At 45.9% G+C, this 25,993-nt stretch overlaps 3 protein-coding genes and 1 long non-coding RNA gene across 8 annotated transcripts in view; 1 reads left to right on the forward strand and 3 right to left on the reverse strand.

Moving 5' to 3' along the window:
* LOC116816556 (uncharacterized) overlaps window positions 1-25,993 on the reverse strand; it is a 568,924-nt gene that overhangs the window by 165,335 nt on the left and 377,596 nt on the right. The window contains 3 exon segments of the mRNA XM_075070356.1: window positions 14,749-14,865; window positions 17,079-17,205; window positions 21,866-21,948. Of these exon segments, the coding sequence (XP_074926457.1) occupies window positions 14,749-14,865; window positions 17,079-17,205; window positions 21,866-21,948 (327 nt within the window).
* LOC116836048 (uncharacterized) overlaps window positions 1-25,993 on the forward strand; it is a 616,551-nt gene that overhangs the window by 72,750 nt on the left and 517,808 nt on the right. The gene's annotated exons all lie outside the window — the stretch shown is intronic.
* On the reverse strand, window positions 1,548-7,721 carry LOC142047444 (uncharacterized). The gene is made up of 3 exons (XR_012656711.1): window positions 5,900-7,721; window positions 4,307-5,219; window positions 1,548-1,631 (listed from the first exon to the last, which is right to left on the reverse strand). It is a non-coding gene; the product is annotated as an uncharacterized LOC142047444 (long non-coding RNA).
* LOC116818371 (uncharacterized) overlaps window positions 11,652-25,993 on the reverse strand; it is a 316,403-nt gene continuing 302,061 nt past the window's right edge. For all 4 annotated transcript variants that reach the window (XM_075070381.1, XM_075070383.1, XM_075070382.1 and 1 more), the window contains one exon: window positions 11,652-13,549. In XM_075070381.1, the coding sequence (XP_074926482.1) occupies window positions 12,345-13,549 (1,205 nt within the window). In that variant the 3' untranslated portion in view covers window positions 11,652-12,344. The remainder of the gene's footprint in view (window positions 13,550-25,993) is intronic.

Genomic DNA, 25,993 nt, shown 5'->3' on the forward strand with positions numbered 1-25,993 from the left:
TGTGTGATCTGTGCTTGAGAACTGGTTGTTTCCAAGCCCATGTTTAACCATCCCCACTGCATTGTGAACCTGGGCTTATCTGTGTTCGACCCAGGTCTCACAGTCATGTTACACGTCAGTGATACCTCAATTTGAGGATGCTCCCTAGCATGGATTTACATATGAGTCCTCTGATGACACAGGAGTCCGAGCCTGGAACCACAGATCCACCTGCAGTAGGTACAGATACTTCCTGGTGGGTCAGTTGCCTGCTGGGAGAAAGTTCTTTCTTTTTCTTTCCTTTTCTCTCTCTTTTCGACTTGGAGGGCAAGGTGTTTCCCCCCAAAGCAGGCCACTGAGGTCAGTTGCCGCCTTGCTCCTCCCAACTTGTGATTAGGTGATCAGTTAGCAAGTGTGAAAAATTGGGACGGGGATGGATGGTAATAGGCACCCATAAAAGACAAAACCCCTAATATCGGGAATGTCCTTATAAAATCAGGACATTGGTCACCCTACTTGGGATGTCCACATCAGTTTTCTTGAGACATGCCTTCAAGGCATGGTAGAAGCCTGCATGTGTTTTCTTTGAACATAGGGCAGCTGGTGCACCGGCAGCGACCACACAATTATGACAAGCAGGAGGTCTGGGACCCAGTGGCAGGGAAAGTCCAAGATGACTGGTGTGGAAGAAACAAACTCCACTCTCAGGTTGGAAGCAACAAAATCAGAGGCAGCTTTATTCAAGGAATTGCAAGGGAAGAATACAGCTGGCAGAGAGCATCTCTGCCTCAATTTCTCCAAAGCACAAGCAAAATCACACAAGTATTTATACCTCTTTGTGACATGCATTAATTAAAAACATCTGCATTTTATTTAGGCTATTTGCTATCTATTCCAGTATTTTCTCACTTTCTCTTCTCAAAAACATCATTATTTCAAGGCTAGGTCACACTAACTATTCTGCTGTTTTTCACTTGCTTCTGACGTGAGCTCTGCTTCTACAGGTCTCGCAATATTAGGCTAAGACTTGACAGAACAGTTGCTCTGTCTCTGACACTTAAATGGCTGCACTTAAACCCTCTATTTCTTTCCCTGCTTCCACACTCCCCGCTTTTGTGCTTCCTTTAGCACAACTAACGTTCTTAAACCTCCAACTGCATCAAGCCTTGTATTTCTGTTTCTAGCTCAGGAGGATTATAATCAACCCTATAAGTCTTAACTGGATATAATGGTAATGCATGATTAGTGTGAACATGTTAGTACACCCCTTACAACAACAACATATACCTAGACTAACAAAAGCAATACAAGCTTTAATGTCCCCATTGTAATAATATGCAGGGGTTGTTTCATTGCCTTAGTTACAGAGCACATTACATCATAATTAGTACACAGAGTAGACACTCTATAGGCTGTATGAAAATCATGCTTTTCAATTTGATAGATATTCTGAAGCACATGGATTTGACTCTGTAAGTCAGAAATTTTCCAAATCTCCGGTGGGAGTGAGCGTAAATTTTGAAATTGGCCGGGTATCAAAGTGGTCCAATTAAAAGAAATCTGATACCTAAGGCTTTGTCTGCTGGCCAATAAATAATGTGATTTCCTGCAGCTGCGGTGAGATTAAAATGCATGTTTAGCAAAGTGGTGGCCTTAACATATACATAGCTATCATTAGCTTGGAACAGCAACTGTCCTGTCAGGGTAGTTCCTTGTCCCATACCCTCCCAACAAACTTTGTCAAACACTATGACAACTTCCCCTTGCTTCAGTTTCCTTACGCACTGAAGCTGCAGGAGTTCTAAGGCCCATAATGCCCAATGATTCCTATTCCAATCCAAATATCGGGTGTTATTCCAGAAGCACTAACAACAAATTGGCTAGGTTTACCAGGTGGTCTAATCTCTCAGATGTCACAGTGAATAATCCAGTCCCACATGCATCCTCCCCATGGACCCGGCAGGATGTGGTATGTGGGAGCCCACAACCCTCCTACTGGCCCATATGCTTGGGAGGAGCACTGCAAGTATATACAACTCCATCCTGAAAATCTCCAAGTATGTCTCCATGGCCACAAATCAGATGGCATTCCTGAGGTATCTGTAAGGGCAGTATGCCACGTCTCATGCTCGAGATCACTCCAAATGGCCATCAGCTGGTCATTCAGGTAATCCTGAACCTCTGAACATGCCAGATCTCATTGCAATTCCTTTCCTGCCTCAGTGATCTTCAATATCATCTCTGTCAACAGCTCCTGAGTCATTGAACTAAGGGCAGAAATAACATGTAACCAATCAACTCCACCTTGGACCTAGGTCAGCTGTGCTCCAAGTGGCCTTTTCTAGTTGCCCTAATTTCTCATCATATTGTTGGCCCTTAAGAATATTCCAAATTGCTGCTGCATGATTTGCACCATCCCATAAGTCTCCTGCTAAGCCTCTTTTCTTCCTAGAGGAGACCTGTGCCCTTTGCTGTGCTAGCCAAATAGCAGCCCCCTTGAGCAGTTTGGATACATGAAAGTGGTATGAAAGCTGGATAGGGGCAGGGTAAATTTTACAGTCCCTAATGTGGCATTTATTATTGTTATTCGATATCCTAGTACATCTCTCTTACTTTCAAGAGGCATTAACATTAATAGCATAGGAAGGGGTATACTACTGGGACCATCTCAATAGAAATAAAATTTCCAGTGGCAGAACACACTCTCTGAGTCTGATTATTTACTAATTGGGTAACAAAAACAGTAAGGACCCCTGCCCCCTGATATACTACAGACCCCTGGAATGGCCATGATATCAACTCCATTATAAAACTTTAATTTCAAATTCTTGAAGTTCATTGTAGTGATGTCATACACTTTTATCTCCTCTGACCAGTCTTTTTCCACTCAATTGTTCGCTTATATGGGCTATCCTGAACCTTACAAATATTTTTTTTCAAACAATATTTAAATAAATCACTAAAGTCTGAAGGCCTTGGCCATTGGGTTTTATCAGATATATGGCATTGTCTGTATTTGGATGTGTTCCAGGGATAATAGTGTAACAGAGGAAATGGCGGGGCAATGGCAACAAGGTGCCTTTGGTATTTATCATTTAAAATCCAGTTAGGGAGGGCAATACATGCTGAAGGTACTTACCCAAAAACACAGTGCGCAACCTGCAGAATAAACCCCCAAATCCAATCAATACCATATTCCCAAGCAGGGTCCCACAAGTTCCTTCCTGCCAGTGTATAATTCTGTTTCTTCACCAGGGTCACTTCTTAATGTCTTTTGTAGTCAGGAATTCCTGGACTTTGCAATTTCAGCAGAGCGAGTATTCCTGCTTCATTTCTGAAGCAATTGTGGCTCAGCATCATACAAGGGAGAGGTTACCAGCACATCACCCTGTAGTGTTTTGGTTTCTGTAGCAAATACTGAATGCAGGTTAGCTCTGTCAGTGGACAAGGGAGAGGTTACCAGCACATCACCGTAGGTGTCTTACAGACATTAACGGAGGATGGTCCGAAAAGGGGCACGACACACACACACCTTTCAGAAGCCTGTTCAGGAAGCTGCAAGCAGAGACTTTCTTCCCAGATCAGATCACCATAGGGGAAGTCTAAATGCCCACTGTGATTCTGGGAGATCCTGCTTATGCCATAATGTTGTGGCTTATGAAGCCATACACGGGGCACCTTGATGGCCACAAGAAGCGGTTCAAAAACAGGCTGAGCAAGTGCAGAATGACAGTTGAGTGTGCTTTTGGCTGTTTAAAGGCCCGCTAGCACTGCCTATATGGAAGGCTGGACCTGGCCAATGACAATATTCCTATGCTTATAGCCGCATGATGTACACTCCATAATATTTGTGAAGTGAAGGGTGAAAGCTTCAGTCAGGGCTGGAACACTGAGGCTCTGGGTGTGGAGGCTGTATCAGCTATTAGAGGGGTGAAGCACAAGGCCATAAGGATCAGGGATGCCTTGAGGCAGCAATTTGAAGCTGAAAGCCACTAATATTTCTTGCTATGCAGGGGAATGTAGTGCTGGTAATAGCTAGAAGGTGACTGTGATTGGTGCAGACAATGCACTATGAAGGTTTAAGGAAATTGCCTGTTGCTTTGCAGGGCTCTGTTTGCTTTCAATTAATGGAATGAAGATTGCTTTCAAACCAAAACTATTCTTTTATTAAAAAGCAACCACCAGAGAGAGACAAACAAAGAAAACACATCAGCACTGTCGGGGATGGGGGGAGGGTCCCATGAGGTGAGGTCCTGGGATGGTTGAAGATTTGTATATGTTGTAGCAAGGCCCCTTCTTCTCCTCAGCAGGCTCAGTCCTTTTTAGCCTTGGAGACACAGGCTTGGGCAAAGCAAACCCTTCTAGGTAGCACAGGGTCTGGCTGATCCTTTCCTCAGTCAGTCCCTTGTGCTGGTTTTCTCCCCTTCTGGGGACAGGGCACAGGCTTCCTTGCTGGAAGGGTTCAGAGCCTTGCTGCATCTAACTTGCTGGCCACTTCCCTGCTTCTTTCACTCTCCTCCCTGCTTCCAAGCCAAGGAGGGTTTAAAAAAGTCTCCAGCAGTTGGAGCCAGCTGAACCTAATTAGTTCCCTGGTAACCCCTGTTCCAGCTGAACCCTATTTCCCCCTGGTTCTCTCTCCTCAGTGGATTGGGAGAGGCCTTTTAATCCCCTGGGACTAATTGCTACCCCTCCCTTTGTAGTCATTTGTCCTGGGTTTGCCACAATGTCCAGGTATCATATGCAACTTTATTCTTAGGAGTACAGTGCAGTGGGTACTGTACTTCAGCAGGAATAAACTGCAGAGGGATGGCTGTTGAGTGCAGTGGGTACTGGGAGACCGCAGGGCTGGGCTCTGATGAGGCAGGAGTGGAATGCAGCGGGTACAGACTGGAACCAGGAGGGTGATAAGAGTGTGTTGGAAGTGTTACGGAGGGAGCATGGGAAATAGTTTTGCGACAGCAGCTGCTTGGTTTGCAGTGCTAGCAGCAAACGGAGCATGTCCGCTTGGCGCTCCATAACATTTAAGAGCCGCTCCATGGCTTCATTCTAGCATGCCGAGTTCCACTTTTGGTCCCTCTTCTTTCTGTCTGGCCACTCCTTCAATTCTTGTTTTGTGGCCACAGAGTGCATCAGGACATCGTGCAGAAAGTTCTCATTAGTTCTTCATGGCCACTTTCTAATTCTATGCAGCCGTTCAGCCGCCACTAACAAAGAGGGAGGCTGGGCTCCCAAGGGCATATCTGTGAAGTCAAAATGCAACATGTTACAGAAGCAGTGTTTGCAGCACACAGATCACCAATGCAGTGATTTAAATACAGCCACTATGCACATATCTGTCACTAACCGGCTGTCCCCAGCCAAGCATGCATGAGCCATAAGACCCCCAGAATGGTAACAGCAGGGGCAGGGGAAATCACTGTTCCAGGACCGTACTGCACACCGGGCAGATGACTCTTGGGGAGAGACAGGAATGTAGCGGGGGGAGGAGGGGGTTTATAATCATTTGTGTCTCCACATTTTCCACAGGCTGCGTTCATTATGGAAGATATCTCACTGCTGAGGGTGAGCAGGGAATCAAGGGAGGGTCTTCTCCAAGACTGCGGCATTTGCCTTGGCCTCTATGCAGCAGTGGTCTCCTCCACCCACTCTATGGTGTGGGCACGTTTCCTTTAACTGGGCAAGAAACAAAAGAGCTCTCCCAAAGATCCTGCAGCAGTGGATTTCCGAGTATCTCTCTGAGAGTTTCACAGAGATCTCTGGGGCAGATTCCTGCAAAGGGAGGGAATCAATCAACACCCTGTTCTGCTGCTCAGACTAGGCATATGGTGGTATGCACATCATACAGACACAGGTCTGCTTTCTGCAACGCTCCTGCCCCCAACAACTTGCTTCAGTGATTCCCAAAATCAAAGCCACTTACCAGGGGCCTTCTCTTCTGCTGGCACTTCATCAAGCTCCGAAAGCTGTGACTGGCTAGCCTCCTCCAGGGTAGAGAAGAACTCCTAGCTGCATGCATCTCTGCTCTCCACCTCGTCCTCTGCCTCTGGGTCACCCTCTGCCTCCACATCCTTGTCCAAGATTTCCTCCTTCTGGCTCGGTCCACTCTTGCCTGGCATGTGAGCCATCAAAGTATCCACAGTGGCCTTCACAGCGGAGGAGGGGTCACCACTATCACGTCCAGCTCTTTGTAAAACCAGGAGCTTATGGGCGCAGCACTGGAGAGGTGGTTTGTCTCCTGTGCTTTGTGGTAGGCATTCCACAGCTCCTTCACTTTGACCCTGCAATGCAGCGTGTCCCAGTTGTGGCCCCTTTCTCTCATGCATCATGAAATCTGTCCGTTGTTATAATTCCTATGACTGGAGCACAGCTGGGACTGGGTAGCCTCCTCTCTCCAAATGCTGATGAGGTTCAGCAGCTTGGCATTCCTCAAAGCAGAGGATCACCTGGTGCGCGAAGCAGGCATGGCCACCTGGAAAGATGTGCTGAGACCAGGGATTGTGGGACACCTCCCGGAGGCCAATCGCAGCACTGTAATTGACCAGGGTGTCTACACTGGCTCCATGGCACTGTAGGCCGGGTGCAGAAAGCTGTACGCCTCTTATCAGGGTGGTATTTTTACAGTGCTGCATCTCCACAGTTTTGACGCACAAAGGGGCTTCGCAGTGTGTTCACCTCAGAAGTTACGCTGCAGAAAGCTGCTTTCCTGTGCAGAAACTTGCCAGTGTAGACAAGGCCCATAGATGGCTTACGTAACATAAGAACGCAAGACTGGTCATGCTGGGTCAGACCAATAGTCCATTTAGTCCTGAGAGTGACCAGTGCCAGACATTTCAGAGCGAATGAACAGAACAGGCTTGTTGACCTAAAAAGTGAAGGTCTTTCACCCTTACCTTTAACTTCATTGTTGTCAGTTCCTACTTATCCTATCTTATCACACCTCTCCCGAGGTCTCTGGGCAAATCAGGTGTGAACCACTTCTTTGACACCAATGTCTCCCAATCCAGCTCGACTGAGGCAGACTTTGGGCCAATGTCACTTTGGAAAAGGCCTGCTTAACCCTGAAGTATCTGAGGGGTAGCCGTGTTAGTCTGGATTCGTTGATGCTTAACCCTGAAGGTTTCTCAAAGTATCTGCTGCTGTGAACTGCATGTAGTGTGGATGTGTGAACCCCAAAGATAACAAAAATAAAAGAAACACAAGGCCAGTGCTGAGGAGGTTTCCAGGGCCAGGCCTGAGGGTTAAATAGTTGTGCTCAACAGGAAAAGCGGCTTCAGCTCCTATACAAATAACTGGTTGCAAAAACAAAAATTAAATTAAAAAAACAAACTAAAAAAAAAAATTTCACCCAGAAAAGCTACTATCACACATCCATCACCATTTTAGATTTTGACATCTGTCTGATATGACATCTTTGCTTTGTAAACAAAAGATCTGGGGAACTCTGTGGCTGTTAGCCTTTAACTGGGTAAAAGGTTACACATCTTGTCCCAAGTAATTTTGCTCTTAACAGAAGATTCATTTTAAAATTTGTCACAATAAAATTCCATTTTAAATATAAATAATTACACTCTATACTGGGTCTCTATTCTCATACAGGCTATTTCCCTCATATATTCGTCCACTCTAATTCCTTTGGAGTGAGGGTTTAATTTCAGGATTAGCCACCGTTTCCGATATAGTAGGAGGACGCAGGGAGAAAACTAGAAGATAACCTGAATTATATTGTAACTCTGAAATTTATCACTTAACTTAATCAGCCTCTTATGTTACACTAATTAACTTCATGTTTAATTTCATTGTCGCTGGTAACAACTTATTCAAAGATTACAAAATATAAACCCATAGGGCAGTTTTCTCTTAATTCCCATTTCCATCCAGTCAGCTTTGTGTGAAATCACATGCTACAATAACTTAGGAGCCTTCCACTTCTGTGAGTTCATTTCTCCCTGGGTCTTCTCCGGTAAGTGTGGGTGGAAGGGGTCTCACATGATGTGGGAAGGCTGCATCATGAGAAAAACCACCTGTGCTCTATTTTCACACTTTCTAATCTTTCAGAGTAGCAGGAGATGGAGATAAAAATGCAAGTAGCAAACCTGAGACCAAACCACAGACTCTGGACTCAGCATTCATGTATCCGGCAGTCTGAATTTGGAATCTGATACATTCCCTCATTAGGTACAATCATCTCCCCAGCATGGAAGTGCTTCCTGTCCAACAAGGCAGCCAGATTGGGACCCATAGGCATGGAATGGCTCTGAAGGAACCAGCTGTTTTTCTCTGTGCTTCATGAAACTTTGGATCCAAACGGTAAAAAAGTCAGTCTTCTCAATTTAATCATGGCGCCCTTTAGGAGTGTGATCAATGCCACTTAACTAGGAAGCAGCGTTCTAAAAATAGTTTAGCTGGGCCACAGGTCACCATAACTTCAATCTTGGGGGTGAAAATCAACCACTAGTACCTGCAATTTCTACCTGAGTTCTTATCAGATCTTTGACTTTACTTGGAGTAATTTCACACTTCTCTGGCATAGAATTCTTCACCAACCGCACAACAGATCAGTAGGGATAGTGAGATATATCAGAGGGGTAGCCGTGTTAGTCTGGATCTGTAAAAGCAGCAGAGAATCCCGTGGCACCTTATAGACTAACAGACGTTTTGGAGCGTGAGCTTTCGTGGGTGAATACCCACTTCGTCAGACGCAGGTAGTGGAAATTTCCAGGGGTAGGTATATATATGCTAGCAAGCAAGCTAGAGATAACGAGGTTAGTTCAATCAGGGAGGATGGGGCCCTGTTCTAGCAGTAGAGGTGTGAAAACCAAGGGAGGAGAAACTGGTTCTGTAATTGGCAAGCCATTCACAGTCTTTGTTTAGTCCAGAGCTGATGGTGTCAAATTTGCAGATGAACTGAAGCTCAGCAGTTTCTCTTTGAAGTCTGGTCCTGAAGTTTTTTTGCTGCAGGATGGCCACCTTAAGGTCTGCTATAGTGTGGCCAGGGAGGTTGAAGTGCTCTCCTACAGGTTTTTGTATATTGCCATTCCTGATATCTGATTTGTGTCCATTTATCCTTTTCCGTAGTGACTGTCCAGTTTGGCCGCACTATAGCAGACCTTAAGGTGGCTATCCTGCAGCAAAAAAACTTCAGGACCAGACTTCAAAGAGAAACTGCTGAGCTTCAGTTCATTTGCAAATTTGACACCATCAGCTCTGGACTAAACAAAGACTGTGAATGGCTTGCCAATTACAGAACCAGTTTCTCCTCCCTTGGTTTTCACACCTCTACTGCTAGAACAGGGCCTCATCCTCCCTGATTGAACTAACCTCGTTATCTCTAGCTTGCTTGCTAGCATATATATACCTGCCCCTGGAAATTTCCACTACCTGCGTCTGACGAAGTGGGTATTCACCCACGAAAGCTCACGCTCCAAAACGTCTGTTAGTCTATAAGGTGCCACAGGATTCTCTGCTGCTTTTACAGTGAGATATAACTCCCCCAAATATACCCTTTTAGTTCTTTAATCTCGTGGCAAAGATTTAAAATAGGGATTAAATTCAGGTGCATTTTAGAATCCCTGTAAGACACCAAATATCAGGTATCTTTCTGCAGCTATATTACATTTAACACAAATTTCATTTTCTACACATTTGCAGCATCTCCCAAAGTGAACAGAAATGTCACTTCCATTTTTCCCATCTCTACCCAGATAGGGATTGTATTTCCCAAACAATAGACAACATGCACCTGATTAGGAAGGAGATATCTTCAGGAGTGACCTCCTGCAGGGCCTGGTCCACAACTGCTTTGGGAGCCCAATGCATGGGTATTTTGCTTAGTTACAGGTCACTTACTAGGGAATCCTCTTCTCAGCCCTTTAGAGAAAATATTGACCCCAAATTGAACAACGGGGGATTGGAATGGTGATGGACAATAAGGGAATGTCTCTGACTTACCCTATCTTCTTCTGTTGTTACAGAGGGTGAAATGACATTTTTCCCTATCCCTGCCTTGTTCCTGCTCTTTGTTATAGTTTAATATATTTTAAGGAGGAAAATAGTAGTAAAAATATCTACTCCCCAGCACAACCTGAACCAACATCAGAGCAACTGGGAATGAAACAATTTGTTCCCGAAGGGAGAACTCGATGACTAACAATTACTTTGAAATGGGGGAACAGTATAACCGTGATGCTCAGGGTTTGTTTAGACTAGGAACAGTGATGGAGTTTAGGTCAGTTGAAGGGGAAAGCTCATGCCAGCCACTGCACCTGGGCTGTATCTGCTCTACAACTATAAATGTCTTTTTACACCAAGATCACTAACTTGAGCAGCCAATGCCATGTATAGTCCTAGTGGATGGAAGGCACAGGTAGTTTTTGCCTCAGTGTAGTTTGTTGGGATCAAACCTCGCTCCCACTCGGACCTGATGAACATTCTGGGCTGGAGGGCCTTCTAGGATGAGAAAACTGGCTCGGTGGATATGTGGAATGTGGTGGAGGTGATATATCTTGACTTTAGCAAAGCTTTTGCTACAGTCTCCTTTTTGCTACAGACTACCAAGGACACCCTGAAACAGGAATAGGCAAAACTGGAGGCAGAGGAACAAATCAAAGACGCAGACCACAAGCGAGACATGGAAAAGAAACTACAAGAACTAGAAATAAAACAAAAAGAGATGAAGCTGAGAGACAGAGAAAGAGAGGCTGCCCACAGGAGAGAGCTGGAGATAAAAGAAAGAGAGAGGAAAATCCACTTTCCCTCCTCCTTCTCTCTCCCCCTCCCAGACTCTCCCTGAGAGAGAAAGTAATCCTAACACAGAGAGAAAATTAACCTCTCTCTCCCCCTTCCCTCCTTTCTCCCCACCAAGTCCCTGGTGGATCCAGACCCAGTCCCCTTGGGGTTCTCACCATGAATAAAAAACGATTCAGGTTGCTTAAAACAAGAAAAGCTTCTAATGAAAGAAAGAAAATACCAGTAAAAAGTTTATCTTTGTAAATTTAAAATGGAATTAGGTATAACAGGGTTTTTCAGCTATAGACACTGGGATACCTCCCCAGCCTAAAGTATTACAAGTACAAATTAAATACTTTCAGCAAAAACAAATCTGAACTCCTCCAGGCCAAATACACAAATTTAAACTCCTCCCAGCCAAATACACATTTGTCAAAAGTAAGGAAAGACAAACATTAAGCCTTAACTCACCTTTAAATCTACCTAAGTACTTACCTATTCTGGAGCATATAAGTAGACCTGTAATCAGGGAGATTTGGAAAGAAGACTCTGGTTGCACCGCTCTGGCTGCCCTTCAGGATGACCCAGATGTGAACATTACCCACTCAAGCCATTTCTAACGCAGCAACATCAAAAGACTTCCAACCTCAAGATTTGAAATGGTATCCTGGTTCCGCCTGATTGGTCCTTCCGGTCAGTGTGACAGCCAGGCTTCACTTGAACTCTGTTAAACCCCCTTTACAGTCTCAAAAAAAAGCATATAAAAGTAACTTCGTGCTATTAACCCTGTAACTATCTGTTTATGATCAGATGCCAATGCATATCGGGCTGTATAGTAGCACATTTTCCACAGATCAAGGGAAGTGATTATTCTGGATATCGGTGCTGGTGAGGCACCAACCTAGAGGTATTGCATCGTCATTTTGGTCCTCGCCACTACACAGTTTTGGTCCTCCCACTACAGAAGGAATGAGGACAAATTGGAGAGAGTCCAGCGGAGGGCAATGACAATGATTAGGGGGCTGGGGCACATGACTTACGAGGAGAGGCTGAGGGAACTGGGGTTATTTAGTCTGCAGAAAACAACAGTGACAGGGTGATTTGATAGCAGCCTTCAACTACCTGAAGGGGGGTTCCAAAGAGGATAGAGCTTGGTTGTTCTCAGTGGTCGCAGATGACAGAACAAGAGGCAATGGTGTCAAGCTGCAGTGGGGGAGGTCTAGTTTGGATATTAGGAAACACTATTTCACTAGGAGGGTGGTGAAGCACTGGAATGGGATACCTAGGGAGGTGGCAGAATTTCCATACTTAGAGGTTTCCAAGGCACAGCTTGGCAAAGCCTTGGCTGAGATGATTGAATTAGTGTTGGTCCTGCTTTGAGCAGGGGATTGGACTAGATGACCTCCTGAGGTCTCCTCCAACCCTAATATTCTATGATTCTATGACACACACTCCTATGACTCCAAAGGAAAGCAGCTGATAGAAAAGATCACCGGACTGACCCAAAGAAGGGTGAGCTGCAAAAGGCAGAAGCAGGCAACTCTTCTGGGGGAGCCGAGAGACCACAGTGAAGACGGTGCAAAGATCACTATGTGGGAATTAGCAAATGTGATTTTTTTTTTTAAATCTTTTGACCAGCCTTAGTCAAGACATTTATTAGAGTTCTCTCTCATATGGATTGTCTGATGTCTAATAAGGTTTGAGCTCCGATTGAAGCGTTTCCCACACTCAGAGCACATGTAGGGTTTCTCTCCTGTGTGGATTCTTCGATGTGTGATAAGCTGTGAGCTTCGACTGAAGCATTTCCCGCACTCAGAGCATCCATAAGGTTTCTCACCCGTGTGGATTGTCTGATGTGTGGTAAGGTGTGAGCGCTGATTGAAGCTTTTCCCACACTCAGAACATGTGTAGGGCATCTCTCCTGTGTGGATTCGCTGATGTGAGATGAGGGCTGAACTATCAGTGAAGCGTTTTCCACACTCAGAGCATCCATAAGGTTTCTCCCCAGTGTGGATTCTTCTATGTGTGATAAGGTGTGAGCGCCGATTGAAGCGTTTCCCGCACTCAGAGCATCCATAAGGTTTCTCACTCGTGTGGATTGTCTGATGCGTGATAAGGTGTGAGCTCCGATTGAAGCTTTTCCCACACTCAGAGCATGTGTAGGGTGTCTCTCCTGTGTGGATTCTAATATGTGTGATAAGCTGTGAGTGCTGATTAAAGCTTTTCCGACATTCAGAGCATGTGTAGGGCGTTTCTCCTGTGTGGATTCTACGATGTGTGATAAGGTGTGAGTGCCAACAAAAGCTTTTCCCACACTCGGAGCATGTGTAGGGCCGCTCTCCTGTGTGGATTCGACGATGTGAGATGAGGGTTGAACTATCAATAAAGCATTTCCCACACTCAGAGCATCCGTAAGGTTTCTCACCCGTGTGGATTCTCCTATGTGTGATAAGGGCAGAGTTTCGATTGAAGCGTTTCCCGCACTCAGAGCACTTGTAAGGTTTCTCTTCCCTGTGAATTCTCTGATGTGTCAAAAGGTCTGAGCTCCCATTGAAGCTTTTCCCACACTTATGGCATGTGTAGCGTGTTTCTTCCAAGTTGATTCTCTTGCATGTAATAAGATCTGAGTGGCTACTGAAGTTTTCCTCTGGCCTCTGCTGAGTCTCACAGGCTTTTGCTTTTTCTGGAAGCGCACAACTCCCTAAAACATTCCCTTTGGATCTTCCTGATAATGTCCCATCTGGTTCTACTTGCTTAGCATCTTCCTGCTGGGGTTTCTCCTCATTCTCACTCACCTTCCCATCACCTGATGGGAGACAGAGAGAATCCAGACATAGGTGACTCCCTGCGCCGGAAAGAAATGAAATCTCAAGAGACAGGAATTGAAAAAGGGATGAACAAAACAAAATACATGTGGGAGAGTGTAGTGGGGTGGCTTGCCCCACTCCTTGGGAAAGTGGGCTGGGGCAGGCCAGGGAGCCAGCACAGCCCAGGAGCCAATTAAAAGAGGGCTTATAGGGAGCCAATCAGGGCCCAGATTGTAGACAGCCAATCAGGGCCAGACTCAGGGGTATATAAAGGCTGCCCAGAGCAGGAGCAGTCAGTCTGTCCCAGGCCTTTGACAGGGGAAGGTCTATCTTCCAGGGGGAGATCTAGCCACCGCGGGACAGGCGCAGATGCGTGGGCAGGGCTCAGGGAGGCTAGAAGATGTTCTAGCCCTAGCCGCCCAGGCTGCAGGCCTTGAGGGAAAGGGCCAGCGGGGCAAGGGGCCGTAGGGCGAAGCCGGCCAGGGAAATACAACGAGGAGGAACAGGAGAGGACAGGCGAGGCCCGTAAGCGGCCAGAGGGTCCCTGGGCCGACCAGAGTCGAGGCAGGCCTGGTTCCCCCCCCGCCCCCTTCCTCCTTGCTGTGACATCTCAGCCACTAGCCGTCAAGAACCAACTCCCAGATCCCTGCCAGAGGGATAGACGTGTGAGGGCGGGTGGGTTGCATAGAAAGGCTGGAATGTGGGGTCTGCTGAGGATCGATCCCGAAGGGGGTGCGTCGATGGACTAAGGGGCACTGCCAGAGGGCAGTGGCCTCGAAGAGGACGCCGCCGAGCAGGGAGCAACGCGGGTCCAGAGACGCCGACCAGGGGCAGAATAACAGACGGGACACCACCAGGAGGGGGCGCTCCACTGGAAATGAGCTAATTCCCAGAAGTGACCAGCAGGAGGCGCCAGGTGGTGAGTCCCAACCCGTTTACAGAGAGATTAAATCTATTAGGAGCTGATTTTCCCCAAACCTTTCCCCAGAGGAGAGAGGAAGGGATCAGTTTTGGTCCACAGCTCACCAGAACACTCTGGAGGAAGCTACATTGGTGAGAGACCTGCTGCTAGTTGTCAGTCAGTATAGGTGGGAAGCCATGAGTGACCTCTGCCTAAAGATTCCATATCTGCAAGGAACAATCCTGAACTTGGAAAGCTCACAAGGTCTTTTGTAGGGCATCCCAATTGTTTCCTGTATTCAAAGACATTTTTTAGTTGGTTTAACCAATTCCTTACCTGTGCAGGCAGCTCTCAGGAGCACTTCTTTCTCAGAGCCCTGGAGGTCTGGGACCCATGGCTCTTCCCCTCGCTCTAGCTGCGAGATCACATCAGGTTTCAAAACTGGAAACCCTACTAAAAGCAAAGAAAACAAGGTGGTATTGGGCTGTTAGGAATACGATTATGTGTGGATAGTGCCCATCACCACCAGATAAAGAAACAGATCTTAAGATGGTTAAAGAAAACTTAGTTTGATAGCATCCTGTCTGGCAAGAAATCACTTATCAACAGTTCTGGTTGTGAAAAACTCTCATTTCGGTATTGCTTTATCTTTGTTCCCCACTTTTCTATTGTTAATCTGTCTGGTTCTCTAATTGTTTCTGATTGCTGTATAAATAATTTTGCTAGGTGCAAGTTAATTAGGGTAGTGGGATATAATTGGTTAGAGAATTACGTTACAATATGTTAGGATTGGTTAGTTAAATGTTAGTACTATGATTGGTTAAGGTATAGCTGAGACTATTACTATGTAAACTTGTGTTACACAGGAGGGGGAATGGAAATTGGAATTATGTTTGTTAAGGGCGGAATGGGAATGGGGAAGAGAGACACAGGCAAGGCTCTGCAGTGTCAGAGTTTGGCAGGGTGACATGGTGTAAATGCTTGGCAGCATCAAAGCTAGGAATGTAACACTGTGGAACAGACTATCGGCATATAGAGATAAACCCTACTGGTGTGAAGGTCTTCGGAATATGCTTGCTTGGAAACTAACCCCAATAAACATCGCATTATCTACACTCTGCACTTCTGGTCTGTTGCTGCTTGCGGTCTGCATGACAAGAACCAGGGAAGTGGGAAGGTGATGGGAAAGCCCTCTAACAAATGGACATGACCTGATAACCAAGAGGTAATCCTTAGATGAAGGTTTTAATACACTTTGGAACAGATCAGGGATTCCCACAAGGACTGATGAGGGGGAGATGGTAAACATGCATTTAGATCCTTTTCTTCTTTTATATCTTTTTCCCATAAGGCTTAACCTCTGGCACACTGTCATGGATACACAGGATCTGTGCAATGCCCTGGCTTTTAAACAGTCCTTGGGAGGTGCCCCTTGAGTGCCCTAGATCCCCAAGGGCTCCAACTCTTCCATAAGGACAGGCCATGTAGCTTCAACACTTGAGACTGAGCCTCTGGCTTCAACACTCCTATTTCAACCTGTGAGCTCTGCCAGGAGGTCCAGCAGAACTACACTCCTATTCAGAGACTGTTCCTCATTCATGCTTCAATGCACCTCAGCAAGTTTTTGTTGTAAAACTGGGCAGACTGTTAAAATATAGCAGGGTTTATTAGTCAACTGAAACAGCATTAGAAAGGCTTTAGATTAGGACAGAGAAGCAAAGAAGACAGTGTAGTCCATACTGGGCAATGCCCTTGAGCCATGCTGCTGTTAAAAACTTTCACTTTGCTTGTCCGTTTGTCTTAGCTCCGGTAGAGCTCCCTGCGTCTGCAAACCCAGTTCTTCCTGCTCCCAAAAGCATAACTAGTCCATGTATGCTTCACTCAGCAAAGCAGAGATCCTCCCATGGACAGGTAAGAATTATTCCCTTGTCTCTGTCGGGTATTCAACTGATCTAGGTTGGCCCCAGCCAGTCCTTAATGACCCATTCATATCGCCCCATGACAGCTACATGACAAAACACCTCATGTCTCCTCCTCTTTATAATCATAACAATACCAATCACAGAGGGAACCTGAGGTGTGTATTGGCATCATAGAGATGAGAATTTTGGTGATATTTCTATCACACACACATTCTCTCCAGGGGCTGTGAGCAAAGCAAAGCACAGGAACTGGACGTTAGTCCAGCAAACACAGTGGAGGACAAGCCGCAATCCTCAAACCCTTGTCAAAAAGGAGACATGTGGGTCCCTACCCATAGAGAGGGGCTGGCTAGAGGCCTGATACTTGACAGGGCATTCCTTGAGCAGACCATGGAGGAAGGTCAAAGATTTAGCTACCCCAGAACTGTGGCATTGCAAAAGCATATTTACTCAATTTAGAGTACTATGGATGGCATATTTTCCTCTTCAAATGAGGAAAAGGCATGAAAGCTGTAGTTATTAATGTCTCCAATAAGGATACATTAAATGCAATTTTAAAATGACTGACGGCACCAAAAAGGCACATGTTCAAAAATTATTCTAATGGGTGGGAGATAAGGCAAAAACATGGGGGCAAGAAAACTTGTCAAAACTTGTATGATAAATAAAGGTATAAAGCTATTACTGCTCAGGTTCTTTAGAGACCCCATAGCTTCTAATAACTGGGCAGACAGGACTCCTTACCCAGAAAGACCACCGTCTCATAGTTCTCCTGCATGACATCCCTGTAGAGGGCTCTCTGAGTGGGATCCAGCAGAGCCCCCTCTTCCCTCGTGAAATACACAGCCACCTCCTCGAAGGTCACCGGCTTCTGAAAGAGTAAAAGTCCAACACTCAGTACCTGCTTCCCCACTCACAACCCCACTATTCACGGAACAGCAGTGCCAGGTAAATGGAAGCTCCGGGAGGCACATGTTAACAGAGTCACACTCCACCTTGCTTAGAGCAGCCAGGAGGCATCAGAGAGTAGAAAGAGAACCTTTGTGTCTCTCAGCTGATAGACAGAGGTTGGGTCATCACATTTATCACATACCTACTAGCCAGAGCTTGATACAGGAGATGGGGCTGTCTCTGGACCCTGCTGGTGGCTCCCTGGTAGGAATCCCAATAAACTCCAAATAAAATATATGGAAGAAAGGGGAAGTCAGTAGTAAAGAATACAAGTTAGAAGGTCAGAATTGTAGAAAACTGGCTATCAGAAATCAATGACAATAAGAAGGAAGTTTTAAAAAGTATATTAAGTACAAAATTAATCCTAACAATGGTAGTGGTGAATTACTAGATGGAAATGGCAGAATTATCAAAAATAATGCAGAAGAGGTAAAAGTGTTCAATAAATATTTCTCTCCTGGATTTGAGAAAAAAAGATGTTGTACTCATATCATAAGATGTTGACAATGACGCTCTTTCCATTCCAACAAGAACTCATGAGGACGTTAAACAGCAGCTAATAAAAGTTAGACATGTTTAAATCCGCAGATCCAGATACCTTGTATCCAAGAGTTTTAAAAGGCCTGGTAGAGGAGCGTGATGAACTGTTAATGTTGATTTTAATTAGAACTTGGAACACTGGGGAAATTCCAGAAGACAAGAATAAAGCTAATGCAGTCCCAATATTTAAAAAGTGTAAAAGAGATGACCCAGCTAATTACAAGAGCGTCAGTCTGACATCAATATTGGACAAGATAATGGGGCAGCCGATACTGGATTTTACTGATAAAGAATGAAAGGAGGGTAATATAATTAGTACCTATGAACAAAGGTTTAGAGAAAATACATCCTATCAAACTAATTGGATATCCTTATTGGAAGAGTTCAGAAGTTTGGTTGCAGCTAACAGTATTGATGTAAAGGCATGACTTGTTTCAGCATAATATTTTGACTAAAAAACTAGAATGATACAAAAGAAACACGGCATAAATTAAATAGATTAAAAACTTGGATTGTAAATGGGGAACCATGGTCGAGTGGATTTATCTCTCACAGGTTCCATCAAGGATTGGATCTTGGCCCTTTGTTATTTAACATTCTTATCAATGACCTAGAAGAGAATATAAAATCATCACTGATAAAGTTTGCAGTTGCCACAAAGAGAGGGGGTGGTAGTAACAAATGATGTGTCAGTAGATTCAGGCTCCAGCACTGGAAGTCTGGGAAGTTTTCCCAGCCCTTGTTGGAGGGCTATTTCCTGTTCCACAAAGAGGGGAAGTTCCATTCCCAACTCCTGTGCCTTGAAATTAGGCCCTATCTGACACTACACCCCATATTCAGCATAGTGATATGATTATAATAGGATTAGGTCATAATTATGACGCATTATGTGCAAGATGACAGGTTTCAGAGTCTGTACTGGGCTATCTTGATTATCACTTCAAAATTTTTTTTCTTTTACTTAATTGGTCTCTCAGAGTTGGTAAGACAACTCCCACCTTTTCAAGCTCTCTGTATGTGCATATATATATATATATATATATATATATATATATATATATATCTTCAATACGTGTTCCATTCTATGCATCCAAAGAAGTGGGCTGTAGCCCATGAAAGCTTATACTCAAATAAATTTGTTAGTCTCTAAGGTGCCACAAGTACTCCTGTTCTTTATGTGCAAGATGTGTCATGTGCAGTGTCACTGGAAAAGTTATGATTTGCTGAATATAATTATCCTATTTGTGTGCACAGAGCATGTTTATATCTACAGTTATGAATACTGACTATGTATCTGTATTTCAAAGGTGCTTACTCTGGGTAAAACCCACAACGAGCCTTTCAGGTACAACAATGCAGAAGCCAGACACTGCTGATGGTTCATCAACAAAGACAATGGACCATGGAAGAGCTTAGCCTTCCTGTGAATGTTTCAGCCAGTCTGTGTCATGGCTACTATGACTCAGCAGGGCATGCTAGAGCATATGACCAGACCACATGACACTGAACTCCATTTTGTTACCTTTATTTTTCAACAAATTGGACTGGTAACTGAGTTTGGAGCAAATGGTTCCCACCATATGGAAAAGATACATAAGGCGGGGTGTGACATCATCTCTTGGCCTCATTCCCCACACAAGAGAACTCCTGGAAACACCTGAGGAACAAAAACTGAACTGGGGGAAGTGCTGGTCCAGGGTAAAGGAATTTCTAGCTTGTGTATGGAAACTTGGTGGACTGCTTGTACCATCAGTCAGGGTGAGAAATTGCTAATTCTGATTCTATCCATCTAGTATGTTATGCTTAGTTTGAGTTTTTGGTTATTTGCTAAGTAATCTGCTTTGATCTGTTTGCTATCACTTAGAATTGTTGGGACATGTTAGGGTTCAGTAAAAGAGCTGGGAACTGCTAATGTGCAGACATGGGATTAGGGGACAAAGGCATAAGCAGGCAGTAACTCTTTCCTTAATAAATAAGTTGCCATATTTTTCCTTTCCCTGTTGCTTGTAAGAATTGATAAGGCTGCAGCTGCATGAGAAATGTAGTTGTCGGAATGAATGTCCTTTGTGTGAAAGAAGGTAAAAGAAATGTTATCTCCCCTTCCCATACTTTCCCAAATACATAAACAAACCCTGGTTTATGGCCCCTTCCTCCCTCCCCTGAGAACTGCTGATTAAGGAAATTTGTAGCAACACATTAATACAAAGAATTTTCAAGGTAAAAATGTCTGTATAACATGCATAATCCTGTGAATAATAGATAGGGGTGGGTATACTAACAGTATGGCTGTTTCTATTACTTAATAAGGGTTTGGGGGGTGTTGTAATGGATGTAGGTGTGTACATACTAACTCAGATAAAAGGAGTGTGATGTAACTAATCCAGTGCTGACTCAACAATTGGGTTGAGGGGAACAAGCACTGCAATAAAGAAGTCTGTACTCATATCTGCTTCCAGGTCAACTTGCTCCTTTATTCTTCTAACAATAATCACTTAAAACCTCTCTTTCTGCAGTTAATAAACTTGTTTTATGCTTTATCTTAACCAGTGTTAAGTATTTTGAGTGAAGTGTCTGGGGAAAATCTGAGCTTGGTGTGCACAAGCTTGTTGTGCACATCTTTCCCATATCAAGGGGAAGGCAAATTATATTAATAAGCTTACATTATAGAGATCCCTGTGCACTATAAGATGATACAATTCTGAATTTCTACTACAGCAAGTGTGCAAGGTTGAGGAGCTGGGAAATTGGCTGTTGTCTTCTCTCTCTCCTTGAGTGGCTTAGGTAAAGCACTCAGATAGCTTAGTTGAGTGTATGGAGCCACCTGCTGTCGTGTTGGGTGATAACAGGCCCTGGAGGGACTGGCTGAAATCTCCAGCAAAGCAGCGTGAGAAGGGCCAACCCAGCTTGAGGGTTAGAGGGCACAGTGGTTCCCAGAAGCCCCCCAGACTGCACCCCAGAGTGACAACCCATCACACCCTAGATTACACAAGTCTCAGCAGGTTTGTCACATCCTGTTATTTCCTGCCTTCCACCACCTGTAGCAGCTACCACCTTCCTATGCCTTTATTGCTCCCCTCTCTCCAAGCAGAGCTCACCACCAGCTCCATGATAATCTCTTACCTGAGCTAGCTCCATTGCAGCCATGTCTTTCCCCCTAAGAGGATGGGATGAGCTGGAGCAAATGTGGATGTTATTCTGTAGCCTGTCAGGGCGAGAAGGGCAATGTGAGAGAATTCAGATGGGGTTTTCGTCCATTCCACAAGCCGAGTCCACCCAGGATTTTCCCTTGCTAATGGACATTCTAGGTTCTGGCACACTGTGAAGAACAGAGTGACCTTATTCCAGTACAGGTCTAGCCCCCTTTCACCAGGGTGTAACCTTCTGACACGTGGTGAAACCCTCCCATAACAGTCTTTCTGTTACACTTGTAAAGTTTGCGGATGATACCAAGCTGGGAGGGGTTGCAAGTGCTTTGGAGAATAAGATTAAAATTCAAAATGATCTGGACAAACTGGAGAAAGGGTCTGAAGTAAATAGGATGAAATTCAGTAAGGATAAATGCAAAGTACACCACTTAGGAAGGAACAATCGGTTGCACAGGGGGGTGGATAGGGGTCGGGAACTGTCAGAGGGCAGGAAACAAGGGAATTGAATGGGGGCAAGGGTCCCGGGGGACAGTCAGGAAGGAGCAGGGTTGGATGAGAGTGGTGGGGGGCAGTCAGGGACAGAGAGAAGGGGTGGTTGGATGGGGCAAGGTTCCGAGGGGGCATCAAGAATGAGAGGAGGGGTTGATGGGGCGGCAGGGGCAGTCAGGGGACAGGGAAGGGGGGATGGGTCAGGGGTCCTGGGTGGGGTGTCAAGGAACACAGGGGGTTGGATGGGCAAATGACCCCCGCAGGGGGGCATGACCCCTCGTGAGGTGAGGAGGAAGGAACCTGTTAATATTTTGGCAGCTCATCACTGGCTCCCACCCTCCTATACATTTACTGCTTCTCTCCCTCCAAGCAGAACCCACCACCAGCTCCCTGAGAATCCCTTACCTGAGCCAGCTCCATTGCAGCCATTGCCTTCCCCCTGGGAGGATGGGATGATCTGGAGCAAAACGTGGACGTTAATCTGTAGCCTGCCAGGGGGAGAAGGGCAATGTGAGAGAATTCAGACAGGGTTTCTCTCCTTTCCACATGTCGATTCCCCCAGGATTTTCCCCTGCTAATGGACATTCTAGGTTCTGCCACACTGGGAAGCACAGAGTGACCTTATCCCAGTACAGGCTAGCCCCCTCCTACCAGGGTGTGACCCTCTGACACATGGTGAAACCCTCCCAGCAGCAGAGTCTCTCTGTTACACTTAGCAAGTTTGCGCGGCGATACCAAGCTGGGAGGGGTTGCAAGACTTTGGAGGATAGAACTGAAATTCAAAATCATCTGGACAAACTGGAGAAATGGTCTGAAGTAAATAGGATGAAATTCAATAAGGACAAATGCAAAGTACACCGCTTAGGAAGAACAATCAGTTGCACACATACAAAATGGGAAATAACTGCCTAGGAAGGAGTGCTGTGGAAAGGGATCTGGGGATCAGAGTGGATCTGACCAGAAGCAGAATATGAGTCAACAGAGTTACGCTTTTTTTGCAACAGTAAGTATCATTTTGGGGATGTATTAGCAGGAGTATTGTAAAAAAGACACGAGAAGTAATTCTTCCGCTCTACTCCGCGCTGAATAGCCTCAACTGGAGTAGTGTGTCCAGTATCTGGGGCCACATTCAGAAAGATGTGGACAAAATGGAGAAAGTCCAGAGAAGAGCAACAAGAAAAAAAAAAATAATGTAAAAGGTCTAGAAAACATGCCTATGAGGGAAGACTTTGAAAAAACTGGGTTTGTTTAGTCTGGAGAAGACTCAGAGGGGAATACCCTGATCACAGTTTTCAAGTACATAAAAGGTTGTTACAAAGATGCCAGAGAAAAATTGTTCTTCTTAACCTCTGAGGGATAGGACAAGAAGCAATGGATTCCTCCCTTTTTCAATTGGAGTGGATTTAAATTTAAAAGCAAAGACAGTTTAGGATGGAGATTAGGAAAAAAAATTCCTAACTGTCAGAGTGGTTAAGCACTGAAATAAATTGTCTAGGGAGGTTGTGGAATCTCCATCACTGGCAGATATTTAAGAGCAGCTGGACAAACACCTGTCAGGATTGTCTAGATAATACTGAGTCCTGCCTTGAGTGCAGGGAACTGGCCTAGATGACCTCTCGAGGTCCCTTCCAGTTCTATAATTCTATGAACCAAAGGCCAGAGAAGAGCAGAATCAAAGGAGTCACTCTGGGGGATTCTCCCTGTCACTCTTCCAAAGGCAGCTCTCTCAGGTTTACAAAGCTGTTTGATATGCTCCAGCCTTTACACAGTCTCTCCTGGCAGTGCCTCTTTCATGGGCTGGGCCTAGTTTTAGCTTCTGGGAAGTGTGACACTGGGGGCTCTGAGACTGGGCCTTCTTGCCTCAGCACATCTTGTTTCTTTCTGTGGCTCCCAGTGAGTCCAAATGAGTAGATACTCCTGACAGAGACTGTGAACATAAGAACATAGAGCTGCCTACTGCATCAGACCAATGGTCCATCTAGCTCAGTGGCCAATGCCAGGTGCTTCAGAGGGAATGAACATAGAGGAACAGGTAATCATGAAATGAATCCACCCCGTCAACCCATTCCCAGCTTCTGGCAAACAGAGGCTAGAGACACCATCCCTGCCCATCCTGCCCGTGACACTGGCAGATGAGGTGTTAGCTCTTGCAAAAGCCCCCATGTCTTCATTGAACAGGACAAACGCATAGCTGGAATCAGTCTGATCACCTGTGTTATAGTATTAGGATTATAAGAATGTGTTACACTTTATTGAATGCTTGTGAGTTGCTGCCTGGGTTAATATCTGACTAGTTGCATTGTGAGCCTCTGTGGCTCTGCAAATCACACCAGACAGGAGAGAGACTTTACCTAGGTAATAAGCTTCCCAGAGAGCTTGTGGGATCCCCATCACTGGAGGTTTTTAAAAACAAGTTGGACAAACACCTGTCAGGGATTGTCTTCGATAATACTTAGTCCTCCCTTGAGTGCAGGGGACTGGACTAGATGACTTCTCAAGATCCCTTCCAGTTCTATGATTTTATCAATCAAAGGCCAGAGAAGAGCAGAATCAAAGGAGTCACTTTGGGGGATTCTCCCTGTCATTGTCCCCAAGGCAGCTCTCTCAGGTTAACTAAGTTGTTTGATGCTCCAGCCTTTATACAGTCTCTCCTGGCAGTGCCCCTTTCAAGGGCTTGGCCTAGTTTTAGCTTTTGACAGGTGTTACCCCGGGGGCTCTGAGACTGGGTCTTCTTGCATCAGCACATCTTGTTTCTTTCTGCGTCTCCCTAGTGAGTCCAAATGAGTAAATATGCCTCATAGAGACTGTGAACATAAGAAGGGCCCACTGCGTCAGACCAATGGTCCATCTAGCTCAGTGGCCAATGCCAGGTGTTTCAGAGGGAAAGAACAGAACAGGTAACCATCAAGTGATCCATCCTCTGTCACCCATTCCCAGCTTCTGGCAAACAGAGGCTAGAGACACCATCCCTGCCCATCCTGCCTGTGACACTGGCAGATGAGGTGTTAGCTCTTGCAAAAGCCCCCATGTCTTAATTGAATATGAACAAACACATAGCTAAATCAGTCTGACTCAGCTGTGTTAGTATTGTTAAAACAGGTATTACGATTATAAGAATTTGTTTAGACTTCATTGAATGCTCGTGAGTTGCTGCCAGGGTTAATATCTGACTAGTTGTATTGTGAGCCTCTGTGGCTCTGTAAATCACCAGAGAAGAGAGACTTTACCTATATGAAGTGCTGATTGGCAACAGAATCCATTACATCCTGCCTGGCAGGAAAGGTCCATCAACACCAGATGGACTACTATGGGATGTTAAAGAAGACAAAAGATTGTTGTTGTGCTCTTGACTTCCCATTAGCTGAGTTTGCCGCTCAGAGCACATGGCAGGAAGGAGACAAAAAACCCCATACAGAAATGTAGTGAGGCAGTGTGACTCCCTGCCGCCCCAGAGGGGGAAGAGCCCATCTCGAGGCCGGAATGGGCGGAGCTAGGGAGTGCTGAGCCCGCCCCTCAGAAGGTCAGGCGGTGACCTGGAACTATAAAGGCCAGCCCTCAGAGCTCAGTAGGAGCCTAGTCCCCGGAGAGAACGGATGTCCCTAGTAGAGCCTGTGACTGGGAAACCCCTGTGGCCCAAGGCAGCTGCTCAGACTGGCCGGCCCGGCCCTGTGCCTGCTATCCGGAGGTGTTGCCAGACCAGCCCTCCTCACGCTATCCAGAGAAGTTGCTGGGCCTGCCAATCAACCCCTGCCCCAAAGAACCCAGGCTCCTGGATCCCCCAGAGGCCAACACCAAGACTCAGGTAGGGCTCGAGGGGGAGTGTGGAAGTAGCCTGGGGCCAGCGGACCCCACTCCAGCTGCAGCACTACCAGAGTCTATGTCGGTGTGGTGCGGCCAGGATCCCCACTGACTATGCAGCGGAACTTCTGCTGCTGCTAGGGCCCCAGGCTGGAATGCAGTGGAGTGGGAGGGCTTGCGTCCCCCCTGCCACCCAACTCCTGGGTGGAAGACTCCTCCTCTCCCTGACCTGAGGAGGCTGGGACCTATTGTTACTGCTCAGCCCTGCCTGAGGGCCTGAGCCCCTAACTAAGTGTTTTTTGCCCCGCCCTGAGCCAGGACCGGCTGACCGGGTTTCTGCCGGTTACAGAAAGGGCTACTGAAGGAGACCCCACAGCTGGACTAATTCCCCAGGATCAACTGCGGGTAATGAGCCGGTGTGGCTCCCCACCGCCCCGGAGAGGGTCAAGCCCTGGCGAACCCTTGTAGAAGAAGGAACTGATTATCTGTATGCTGCTTGGACTCTAGGGGGCAAAGTTTCTAGGCAAAAGAAAGAGATCCCTAGCTGCTTAGCCTGAGTTAGTCGTAAGGAAGATACAGGGCAACTCCAGCAGAGCATGGGGAGCAGTTCTGGAGCTGGGCCTCTGTCTTCTCTAGCTCCCATGCCACATGGCTCTGGCAGCATCAAGTGGGTCCATCACTGCAGGGGAAGGTTGGGGTAGTGTCTGAAATCAGGGTGACAGTTGGAGGGGGGTC

Source organism: Chelonoidis abingdonii, chromosome 11 (assembly GCF_003597395.2).
Source record: "Chelonoidis abingdonii isolate Lonesome George chromosome 11, CheloAbing_2.0, whole genome shotgun sequence".
Lineage (NCBI taxonomy): Eukaryota > Metazoa > Chordata > Testudines > Testudinidae > Chelonoidis > Chelonoidis abingdonii.